The sequence below is a fragment of the Gekko japonicus genome, unplaced genomic scaffold (genome assembly GCF_001447785.1).
Source record: "Gekko japonicus isolate JY-2015 unplaced genomic scaffold, Gekko_japonicus_V1.1 scaffold2790, whole genome shotgun sequence".
In the NCBI taxonomy this organism is placed as follows: Eukaryota; Metazoa; Chordata; class Lepidosauria; order Squamata; family Gekkonidae; genus Gekko; species Gekko japonicus.
The window spans coordinates 192,729-205,542 of NW_015160307.1; the positions used below are offsets into that span (position 1 = coordinate 192,729).

Here is a 12,814-nt window from a genome sequence, read left to right on the forward strand (position 1 = left end):
ATCGAAAGGAATGGTGTCTGCAAGTCCCTCAAAACATACGGCTGGGCAGCTCAGACAGAGGCAGAATAACTTCTGATCAGGAATAATCAAATGTAGAAATGAAACATGTCATGGACTCCCTGCCCACTAGCCCCTGCCATTACTCACTTGTTTGGAGTTGACAGGAGTCATGCCTTTCATTGCTGCCATCATAGATTGCTTCTATGTGCCTGTACCAACGAACCACGTGGAAGTGCGGGTCCCCAGGTGGGCTCGGAAGCTGTCTGAAAACTTCCACATCTGCCTGGGAAAATGTGAACCCCTGGATATAACTACGAGTGCTGAGGTACTCATTCAGAGCCTTCCACCTGGCTTCCTCTTCACTAACGCTCAGAATGTAACTGTAGTCAGAAGCTGCAAAGACAGAGGCAGATGAGAAGCAGTCAGATCTCCTTGCTCAAAAGCAGCCTGAAGCAAAGGATCCCTCAGTCGAGGTTAGGACCTTAAGAGCTCTACGGAGCGGCAGCAGCTAGGCCATGCGGCACGACCAGGGGTCATTTCGTAGAAAAAGAGCTAGGGGGACTCATTAGCATAACTCATTAGCATATGCCACACCCCCTGACATCACCGGAAGTGTGTCCTCCCCACAGCCGGCGGCGACCTCCAGCGGGCACCAGCAGGGAGCTCCAGGCCCCGCCCTCCCGCACCTCACCCGGGGGGATGGCGTCCCCCCGCGTCCCCCCCCAAATGACCCCTGGGCACGACACAGCAGAGCAGTCAAAGCGACACAAGTTAAAAAGCAACAAACACAACCAAAAAGCAGAGAAGTTTTTTTTCCTTGTTAAATTAACCTAAGTCGCATGTGGTGGGTAAACTGCCTCCAGGTGACCAGCCAGGAAACATCAAGACCTGTAAAGGTCAGAATAGGAGAACATCACAGTTGCATTAGATTGCAGAAACGCTCTGCACCATTAGTGAGCCATTATCTGGAGAAGGGTTGCACGGACAAACAGCTAACATTTTGGATTATTGAGACTGTACAGACTACCAACCCGAACATGTGCAGAGTGCTCCTGAGAAGAGAGTTATTTTGGATTCATCAATTGCAGACGTGGGCTCTTTTTGGATTGAATGAAGATGTGGACTGGACTTGCTGTTTATGAACATCTGTATCTGCTTTCTGTAAAGAATTTTTTACTGATATGTCCCCCCCCCCCTCTCCCTAAGATGTTCCTGGTCTCTCTCTCTTTCTCTCCTCTCTACCCCCTCCCATCTTGCATCTCACCTGACTGGCATGGTGCAAGGTTAATTGGTGTTTGCATCACCTCAGAATGAGTACATATGGTAGCTATTACAGCAGCCTATAACAGAATCCTTACCTTGATGGAATGACACACATTCAGACTTTTGCAATCTCAGTACCAGGTTTGTTGGCCAATTTAATTTTTATGGCTATTAGGCTACTTTAAATATAATAATTGGAACTACTAATAATATAATAATTTTACTATTTCATCTCATGGTTTTTATTTAGAATAATTGGAATGAATATGGCCATACCTAGGGCCCATCATTAATACCAGCAACACAATTGCAAACATTTAAGGTAATTCTAGTTTTACAAAAAAATCAATTGTTTAAATTAATAAGGATTTGGTATACATTCATGCAGGGGTCGTTTCGTAGAAAAAGAGCTAGGGGAACTCATTAGCATAACTCATTAGCATATGCCGCACCCCCTGACATCACCGGAAGTGTGTCATAAGGCCACACCCCCTGACATCACCGGAAGTGTGTCATAAGGCCACACACCCCGCCCCCAACGGTCCATGCCGCCACCGCCGGCCTTGCAGCTCCACTGCCGAGCCCCACAAGGGGCCTGGCGGTGGACATGCAAGGTCGGCGGGAGTGCAAGGAAGCCCCGTGAAGGCCCTCCCTGGCCCCAGGCAGGCAGGGGTGGGGAGAGGCAGGGAGGAAGCAACTTACCCTCCCTCTTCTCCTGCCTCCTCCTGGCTGAATGAGGGCTGGAAGCGGGGCGGCCGGAAGCAGGGGGCGGGGCTTTGTCATGTGCCCCACCCCCTGTACCTCACCCAGGGGAACTGCGATCCCCCGTGATCCCCCCCGAAATGACCTCTGCATTCATAATAATAATTTGAGTTTCCTTTCCCCTCTTTTCTCCCCCTTCTATTTTTATAATTTCAGGATACAACATCTGGTCTTTAAATAAGTATACATATGTTTGAATGTGTGTCTATACTATGTTGTATAGTGACCACTGAGGAAGGCCCTTTGAGGCCGAAACGCGTTTGGTCTTCAGTTGGAAAGTGTTGACCCATCATGTGTATTAATAATTGATATGCTTTTATTAGTCTGATACTTGGAAAAAAAAATGTAACCCGAATATATTTTAATATGTGTACACCTTAATCAATTTTGTATTTTTATAATATATATGGTCAGCTTAACCCTTCTGGTTCGCAGTACAAATTACTAGACACACAGATGTAAGGGCAGGCCAGCTAGTCAAAGCTGTTATGCGTTAGCCTTATTTACAAGCCTGGAGCATTAAAAAAAAAATAACACCACGGTCATTCATAACAAGTTTGCCATAATAACTGGTTCAAAATCATTTGTCGGGCACATTTCCTCTCTTTCAACATTATGGGAAATCCTGGATTTAATTCTTAAACGTACACAGATCATTCTGCTGCAGTTATGAACTGGAAAACTGAATGTTACCAGGAAGTAGGTAACACTTTTGACCTTTGACAACCCCACCTGCCCTGGGAAGGTTTTTGGCATGCCGACAAATGGGAGGAGGGAGGGAGAGACAAGGAGTGCACTTGGCCAGACACTGTGGGAGGAAGCTAAACTAAACCCCAGCAACACTGTGAGTGCCGCAGGGGCTCAACTCAGTGCCAGAGTAGTGTCTGGGCGGGTTGAAGAGACAATAATGGGCATGAGATGCGCTCACAGCCTTCTCCCGTGCCACTATACTCAGCAGGGGCCATTTCGTAGAAAAAGAGCTAGGGGAACTCATTAGCATAACTCATTAGTATATGCCACACCCCCTGACATCACCGGAAGTGTGTCATGAGGCCACACCCCCTGACATCACCGGAAGTGTGTCATAAGGCCACACACCCCGCCCCCAACGGTCCCGGCCGCCGCCACCGGCCTTGCAGCTCCACTGCCGAGCCCCATGAGGGGCCCGGCGGTGGACCTGCAAGGCTGGCGGGAGTGCAAGGAAGCCCCGCGAAGGCCCTCCCTGGCCCCAGGCAGGCAGGGGTGGGGAGAGGCAGGGAGGAAGCAACTTACCCTCCCTCTTCTCCTGCCCCCTCCTGGCTGAATGAGGGCCAGAAGCGGGGCGGCTGGAAACAGGGGGCGAGGCTTCGTCATGTGCCCCGCCCCCCGGACCTCACCCGGGGGAACTGCGATCCCCCGCGATCCCCCCCGAAATTACCTCTGATACTCAGGGGTCCTGCTATTGGCTTCAGGGGCTTGCCTCAGATGTTTGGGCAGAGAAACAAGACGGCCAGCCAAGCAGAGTAGCCCGACCATAAAGGCCCCCTAAAGCACAAACTTGCCTAAAGTGCCAAAAAGCCCACCCCACACTGAGATGTTCCTCCTTGGGCCAAGTTGGCAAATGGGGGGGGGGGGGTTTGTCCCTTCTCAACAGGAAACTAGAAGCTCCATTTGGGGCAGCAGAGCGAGGAGGTTCAAATAAATTGAGAAAATAAAAATCCCCTTCCTCTCGCTCTTAAAGATTGTATTGTTTCCTGCCTGATCCAATTCTTGCTGTGACTCTGAGAGCATTTTTCTACCTCAGATGACCAGTTTTGCCTTTTATACTTCCACTTAATCCAAACGGTCCAAAAAGTATGGTGGTGGTGGATAAATAACTATGTTCTGTATCCTGGCGGGTAGACAGACATTAAGAAGAAGTTCTGTCCTGAAAGCTGGAAATATGGTTCCACTTTCCACACAATCTTTGATTAGAGGCAAGCCTTATCAGGTCTACGCAGAAGAAGTTCCATTTTACTTAATTGGATTTACTCCTACAAAACCATTCTGAGGATTGCAGACTTTGAACTGACCTACTCAGAATCTTTACTATGCAAAATTGTAATCTATTCAATGTGAGAAAAAGCTGAAATAGGTTTTAGATCATTAGTGAGGGGGTCAAGAGATAGTACTAGAAACAGTTAACTTCTTACCAGTTACACAGATACTTCTTGGATTGGCCACCATCTCAACAGAGCTCAAAACAGCTTCAAAACCTTGTCTCAAACTACTTATTACCCTATTTGTGAAAGCAAAAGCACATAAAGCAAAGTTCAAGATATTTACACAAACTGATGGCCTAGTGCGAAAAGGCAACAAACCAAATATTATGTTGAATTAATGAAGGGTTTTTTAAAAGATCAATTAAAATAGCAATTTTATTTTTACACTGTCCATGTCAAATTCCAAGTAAACGGAACTAAACATTCATTCTAATCTTTCCATTTTCCCCTCTCTATTGAAGGTGGGTGCCAAAGGCATAGCCACCTAGGGCACTAGAAACCCTTGGGGTGGCCAACACAGCAAGCAACATGGTCTGAGGTGCTTCTGTTTGCCTTGTGTACTAGGAAATGCTTGCCCTTTGCCCAAATTAAGGCTCAGAACTGAACTATGTGAGACTATTTTTTGAGAGTCAGGTCTGGGTTCCCCCAACCTATTGTTCACACCATCAGCTGCACATCATGCTACTAGGCATGCAGCTCCCCCATGGGGCTAATATCTCCCCCAGGACTGCTTCAGAATGAGAAAATGGTACGGATAGAAGGATGAATGAAATCCCCTTCTTCCCATGTTCTGTGGTCTCTGTGCTACTCAAGGCTCACTTAGGAACTGAGTTCCCAACAATGTGATGTTTGGCTGGTTTTTGTGCTGGGTTGAGGGAACATGACACTAAAAAAAAAAATCAACTTGTGGCCCTGTCCTGGGTAGCCCAAGGAAGCCCCATCTTGTCAGATATTGGAAGCTAAGCATGGCCAACCCTGGCAAGTATTTGGATGGGAGACCTCCAGAGAATACCAGGGCCAGGAGGCCAGAGGCAGCCTATCAAGCCACGTCTCTGAATGTCCTCCATGCCCCAGTAGGAGTCACCAGAGGTTGCCATAACGTCTGGGCACGAGCCCACACACACACTTGCAAAAATACCAAAAGGGGGGGGGGGAATCAACTTGTATATTTCAGCCTGCATGACCGCTGCAGCCAAACCCTGATCTTCAATTTATGAATCCATACCATACTCAGGGGTCATTTCCTGCAGGAGCGCACAGGAGTGGAGCTCCAGCAGTAAAGAACCCAGGGGGCGGGCACATGCAACAAGCCCCCTGCTCCCAGCAGCCCCAGGCCATGAGGAGCACAAGGATCTGTGCATCCCCCCCCCCCATAGCTAACAATCCAAAACAGTCCTGAGCAGTGGGTGTTGCCTTCTGACCCACTTCCGGTGATACCGTGTTTCCCCGAAAATAAGACACCTTCTTATATTTATTTTTTCTCAAGAAGACACACTAGGACTTATACCACAAATGCATAGAAATCCTGCTAGGGCTTATTTTTGAGGTAGGTCTTATTTTCGGGGAAACAGGGTACCAGGAGGTGTGGCATATGCAAATGTTATGCAAATGAGCTATGCTAATGAGCTCCTGCACCTCTTTTTCTACTAAATGACCCCTGACCATACTAGTTAAGAGAGGACTGGATTAACTGGGTATGCTGAAGATAAGGGGATAAGAAATGTAAACAGAATTAATTCAAATTCTTAAAAGGAAAATTCAGTGCTAGTACAAACTTAAAGACAGATTACACAAATGAAAAGGCAGCAGTACAATCTGAGATACTTATCACAGTTATCCCAGTGAGAGGTATTTATCACAATTTTTAAAGTGTAGTCGTGAGTGAAGCCCAAAACTAAGCAACAAATGTTTCCTGGCAAATGAAGGCACCTGCTGTCTTAAAAAATTAAGTTAACACAGTACACGACAGCAGCGCATTTCTGCCTTTCCAAAATAGAAGTACCCTCAACAGAAGTCTTTCAGTGATGAATCCCCAAAACAAAACCATGTAATATCTTTTATTGAGACCAACCAAAAGACAGCAAGCAGCAAAAGACACAACATTAAGACAGCACGCGAACAAAAGAGATGTCTCAAGGCCGTGATATAAGGCCTCCCCCTCGCCTCACAGTTTGGCGAGTTCTACAGACTTAGGAGGTGTTTGTTTCAGGCATATTTGGCCTTCAGTGAGTCCAATGGCAGTCTCCATTAAGCATATAAAAACCAGTGGTTAAGCGTGGTAGACCCTCAAGGTCACCGAATATTCAAGATGATGAGTTAGAATGTTATAAGCAAGAGAAGCTCTGTTTAATGCTGTCTTTGTTTTCTTTTTGTTAGTGGAGCCTCTAGGTCAAATTGGTATTGAGGTTTCAGGCTTAATTTCAAGGTCATGGAAACTAGAAATTAAATCCCACAAAGAACGGAAGCTCTTGACACGGTAAAGAAAGCATACAGGCAACACCAAAATGCAAGGAATGGGTGGGGAGAGAAAACATGGTTGCACTTACCTGTAACTGATGTTCATCGAGTGTCTTCTGTGCTGGCACACATGGGACTGCCGGAAGGCAGGCCTGCCGTGGAAGAACATTCCAAGAGCTTTCTCAGTCCTGTAAGAATTGAGTCCCCCCTCCCCTCGGAGAGAATTGTGAAATGAGCCATTTCCCGCCCATTTGGTCACGTGACGAGGGGAGGGGGAGGCACCTCTCTCTCTCAGTCCTAACCTGCCGCCGTGGGAAATACAAGTCGTCCACAGCGGGGAAGGAGGGAGGGATGTGTGCCAGCACAGAAGACACTCGATGAACATCAGTTACAGGTAAGTGCAACCATGTTTTCATCTTCGTGTCTTCTGTGCAGTCCCACATGGGAGTCTAGCAAGCTACACAAGACTCGGAGGCGGGTGTGGGCGAAACAGTTTATTCAAGTAATGATTGCAACACTGCTGTACCCACAGATGCGTCAGCCTTAGAATCAACATCGATCGAATAGTGTTGAATGAAAGTCAAAGGCGAAGACCAAGTAGCTGCCTTACATATGTCAGAAATATTGATAGACGCCGCAAAGGCAGTCGAGGGTGCCTGTGCCCTAGTAGAGTGGGCTCTGACTGGAAAGGGACAGGGGAGACCTGCAGAGGCATAACTGCTATGAATGGCTGAAACAATCCATCTGGAGATGGATTGCCTCGAGGCCGTCTGTCCCTTTTTGGGACCAGTGCAACAAACAAACAAACAAACTGTGGACCTGAACACCGACGTGCGTATCAAGTAAAACAATAACGCTCGTCTGAGATCCAAAGTATGTAACTCCTTATCTACTTCGGAAACTGGACTGGGGAAGAAGTAGGGAGGACTATGTCCTGTGAAGTATGGAACGCAGTAGGCACCTTTGGCCGGAAATCTGCGCTTGGCCGTAGCATCACCTTATCAGGGTGAAATTCTAAACATGGGGAATCCATTCGAAGGGCTTGTAATTCCCCAACTCTACGAGCCTAAATAATGGCGACCAAAAAAATGACCTTGTGTGTCAAATGAACTAATGCACTCTTATCCAGTGGCTCAAACGGAGCCGCCATCATCTGTGTTAACACCAATTTGAGATCCCATTGAGGGAAGGGAGGCCGTACTACAGGGAATTTGATGTACAATCGCCTTAGAAACCGTTTCGATAAGGCATTGGAAAATATCGGCTTGGATTCAATTCCCAAGTGGAAAGCCGATATGGCCGCAAAGTGAACCTTAATGGACGAAGGGGAAAGACCTTGGTCAATTAGTGTCAGGAGGTACTCAAAGATCTCCATCAAAGGACAAGTGTCCGGGCGAATCTTACGGTCTTGCGCCCAAATAGTAAATCGACACCATTTGGCCTTATAGGACTTTCCGGTGGAGGGTTTACGGGAAGCCAGTAGTATTTCCGTTACCTGATCAGAACAAGTATCTACGTGGAAATGAATGCGTGTAGATTTAGGGTGTGGGGGGCAGGGTGGCGAGTATGACCGATCCGTAGCAAGTCTGGAACTTGCAGCAATGGGTACCTTTCGTTCCCTGTTAGCGTTAGCAGCAGCGGGAACCAAGGCCGACGGGGCCATAGCGGAGCTATCAGTATGCACGCTGATCTGTCGTGTGCTAGTTTTGTCGACACTCTCGGTAAGAGGGGAAGAGGCGGAAAAGTATAAAAAGTCCATCTGAGGAGGAATGTATCCCCCAGACAGTTGTCCCCCTTTTGTGACCTGGCACAGAACAACAGGCACCTTGCGTCTGCCGTCAAGGCAAAGAGGTCTACCTCCGGCCAACCCCACCTCTGGAATATGGGGATCAGGTACGTGAACGGAATGGACCACTCGTGGACCATGAGAGCTGTTCTGCTGAGTATGTCTGCTAGGCTGTTTTGAGAGCCCGGAATGTGAACCACTGAGAGGTGGAATCCCTGTTCGAATCGCTAATTCCCAAATGAGCGAAGCTTCCTTGCATAGGGAAAGGGAACCTGTACCACCCTGCTTGTTGACGTAAAACATCGCGACTGTATTGTCCATAATTATTTGAATAGACTTCCCAAGGCCGGAATCTGCAAGAGAGAGAAGGGCGTATCTTACCGCTCTAAACTCAAGTCTGTTGATATGAAATTTAGACTCCGTGGGGGACCATAGGCCCTTCACCTGTATGGACCCAGAGTGCGCTCCCCAGCCCTCTAAGGAGGCATCCGTAAACACATGTGTGTCAGGAAGACTGGGCGCCAACGGAAACCCCCGCACCACGTTCCCCCATGTCATCCACCATCGTAGGGAGGACAGGATCTGCCTAGGGATGGAGAGGAAAACCTACTGAGAATCCCGTTCCGAGTTAAACCTTCGCAAAAACCAATTCTGCAAAGGTCTCAAGCAGAGCCTGGCGTGCATGAACGTGGAGGTAATGGAAACCTTGAGACCTAAGAGCCTCTGAATGAATAGGGTCCTCTGATGTCTCTTGTGGAAGAAAGAGTAAACCAGGGATTGTATAGCTCTGGTCCTGTCTTCAGGTAGAAATGCTCTATGAGCTATTGAGTGTATCCTAGCCCCTATGAACAGGATAGATTGAACGGGGGAAAGTTTAGACCTCTTCAAATTGACCACAACTCCCAATGACTGGAGAGTATTGATGGTGAAATGAACCTGGGTTAGCAACCGCTCACTGGAATCTGCTACTAGCGACCAATCGATCTCTAAAGCCAAGGCCTCGTCTTGTCTATGCGAGGTAGGGACCTCGAAGGATACAGGAGGGGTATCTTTATACTCCAGAAAGCAACCAAACTTTATTATGCTTAACACCCACGTATCCGAACAAACCATAGACCATTGACTGAAAAAACGTGCCAAACGGGCCTTGAAGAGAGGGGGAACACCTCATTGTGAACTCCTACCCCTGGAGAATGATCCCCTAGGGGAGTGAGACTGTCTACCTCGTTGTACGGGTTGTTGACATTTTGGGGGGAAAGGATGCTGGAAAGACCCCCTAAATGGTTGGGAGGCAGGCGAGAAGCGACACCCTCTGACTGCGGTTAGGTACTGAAAGTGTCTAGGTACTGAAAGTATCTAGTTTTCGTAGATTGAGGCTGTTGTTGCGTAGTTAAACCTAATGACTTAGCTGTCAGCTAGTCCTTCGCACTTTCTCTAAAACCTCGTCAGCCTGTTCGCTAAAGAGGAGTTTACCCTCAAAAGGCAATCCTCAATTCGCGCCCTCGTATCTGGGGGAAGGGCGGATGAGCGTAACCATGAGTGCCTACGCAGGACTACGGCCAATGCTATAACCTTGCTCGCAGCGTCAGCTGCATGTCTGGAAGCATTGAGCTCATGTCTGGCTAGGCGAGCTCCCTCTGTATGAATTAGCTTGGCCTGCTCCTTCTTGTTATCTGGAAGGTCAGCCAGTAATGGGGCTAACTGATCCCATAACGTAACTTGGTACCTGGCCATAATAGCCTTAAAATTAGCTATTCTTAGTGTCAGAGCTCCAGACGAATAGAGCTTTCTCCCTAAAGCATCTAACTTTCTGCCCTCTTTGTCTAGAGGAGAAGACTCGGTCCTCCCGTCTGTTTAGAGGGAATTACCTCCGCCACCATCGAATTGGGTTGGGGATGGTGATATAGGAAGAAACCATCATCCTCTGTTATTTTATAGAGGTTCTCTATCTTTCGATCAGATCCTGCAACCGAAGCCGGACGAGCCCAGTTATTGCAGGTAATTTCCCTTATCCCCTTAACCAAAGGAATAGCCACTGGGCCCACATCAGAGGCATATAAAATCACCGACACGGGATCTTCCTCTAAAGGTTTGGGAGAGACAAATTCTATTTCAAGGGCTTTAACCATTCGCAGAAGCTGCTCTGAATAGCCCTTCAATTCCTCAGTCAGAGAAATTGGGGTAGGATCCCCTACTGCCTCCTCAGGCGACGGGATCAAGGTGTGTTCCGATTCGGAATCAGAGCCGTCGCTCGAGGCCTGTCCCTCTGACTGAGCAACGTCCAATTGTCCCACAGGAGACCTGGCACCGGCAAGGGACTTTGACGTGGAAAGGTCTCGACGTCGATGTGGATCTCGACTTGGACTCCGACGACTCTGCAGCAGGCTTTTGGCACCAAGGTGGCACCCACCAGGGGGGAACTTGTTCCCAATCGACAGGGTAGCCCCACGGATGAACGTCCCATCCTTGGCTGCCCGAAGAACCAGATCTGGAAGACTTCCTGGACGAATGAAGACTGATGACGTCCGCATCACCCACAACCGGGGACTCTCATCGACGTTGATGTACGACGTCAGAGCTCGACGTCGAGGAACGTTGACGTCGAGAAGCTGGACTACGACGTCGAGTCGATCGGGAGCGTCTCGACGTCGATGGAGCTGGAGTCGAAGGAACGTACTTCTTCGACGTCGAAGCTGCCGACGTCACTGTGGTTGCCGAAGGCTCCGACGTCGATCGCAACGGCGATGCCGGTAAGTTTGCCTCAGTTCCCATCGGGGACACAGTAGAGGACTTAGATAGGAAAACGGACTTCTTCGACGTCGAAGCTGCGACTGCGCCGATCGCCGACGTCACTGCGGTTGCCGAAGGCTCCGACGTTGAGCGCAACGGCGATGCCGGTAAGTTTGCCTCAGTTCCCATCGGGGACACAGTAGAGGACTTAGATAGGAAAACGGACTTCTTCGACGTCGAAGCTGCGACTGCGCCGATCGCCGACGTCACTGCGGTTGCCGAAGGCTCCGACGTTGAGCGCAACGGCGATGCCGGTAAGTTTGCCTCAGTTCCCATCGGGGACACAGTAGAGGACTTAGATTTGCCCTTTTTCGCCTTTTTTTGAGGCGGTCGGGCAGACACGGATCTTTTCCGGCTCTTCCCTGCCGAGACCTCTTTCGGCTTTTGGGATTTAGGGGGGGGCTTGACGACGTCGGTAGAGATATTCGACGGTGAGGGAGTACTAGTGCCCCCAGACAAGGCTTGCTCCCAAAGAGCTGCTTTTAGTTTTAATGCCCGCTCTTGCTTGGTTCTCGGGGTTAACGTACCACAGATCTCGCAGGAGGACGTGTTGTGGCCCTCTCCCAGGCACAGGAGGCATTTCAGATGATCATCTGTTGTAGCCATCTTTGAGCCACAAGCCTGGCACTTTTTAAATAGAGCCATGAGCAGGTTGAGATCTCCAGCGAACAGATGGAAGAAGAAAAAAGGAAAAAAACTGAATTTGTCTAAACCTGAGGTAAAAGACAGTAGCTCTGGAATATATGTCCTTTCCTCACGGCGGCAAAAAAAGGACTGAGAGAGAGAGGTGCCTCCCCCTCCCCTCGTCACGTGACCAAATGGGCGGGAAATGGCTCATTTCACAATTCTCTCCGAGGGGAGGGGGGACTCAATTCTTACAGGATTGAGAAAGCTCTTGGAATGTTCTTCCGCGGCAGGCCTGCCTTCCGGCAGTCCCATGTGGGACTGCACAGAAGACACGAAGATGAACAGTTGGTTATGACCGCTGAACATTCTACACATTGTGGCATCTCTTAAGAAATCCCAACATGAGATCATCTTTGTTGTTGTTCATCTACCTTGGGAGTAATTGGTGGATTCTTCAAACCAATATTTTGGAGCTATTAGGTGATGCTGCAGGGTGTAGAAGAGGGTTTTGTGGGTTGCTAGGTGACCCACAGGCCATGTGTCACCTCATAAAAACCAAAGTCGTCTGGGATAAACCTGCTTATCATAACCCCCAAATCAGTCTATTTAAATAATGGAAGTTTGTATGCAATATCTGTAGCTTATATATTCGTTTTGTCTAGGCATCATTGGCCAAGTATTTAGCTACCAACATTTTTGCTTATATGCTGCCTCTGTTGAGTATTTGAAGAAAACACAATGCTCCTGAATAAAAGCTGTATGTCTGCATCAGCATTCAACACCATACCACTTTAGTCATCAAGTGCAAATTAAATGCTGCAAGGATGGAAAGGAGTACACATGGAGAGGGAAGGAGCCTAATGCAATTATCTAAAACCTTTCAACACCCAAGACTCACCAATTAACCATGACCTACAACAGAGGACCCACAATTAATTTTACCACATTGTAGACTTCCTCTGGCTAAGATGATATAATAGCCATACTAAAAAAGGGAGCTTCAAGTGGTGCGGCTTCTCTCGTTGGTGCATGATGAACTACACATTCCAAAACCCTTGCTGTAACTCAATTAAAGAGGCCCCTCCTTCATAAATGACAACTCACTCCA

The 12,814-nt window shown here is 48.3% G+C and overlaps 1 protein-coding gene across 1 annotated transcript in view; it reads right to left on the reverse strand.

Moving 5' to 3' along the window:
- LOC107114849 (cysteine--tRNA ligase, cytoplasmic-like) overlaps positions 1-12,814 on the reverse strand; it is a 40,856-nt gene that overhangs the window by 22,067 nt on the left and 5,975 nt on the right. Inside the window, exon 2 of the mRNA XM_015416450.1 lies at positions 148-393. Within this exon, the coding sequence (XP_015271936.1) occupies positions 148-393 (246 nt within the window). The remainder of the gene's footprint in view (positions 1-147; positions 394-12,814) is intronic.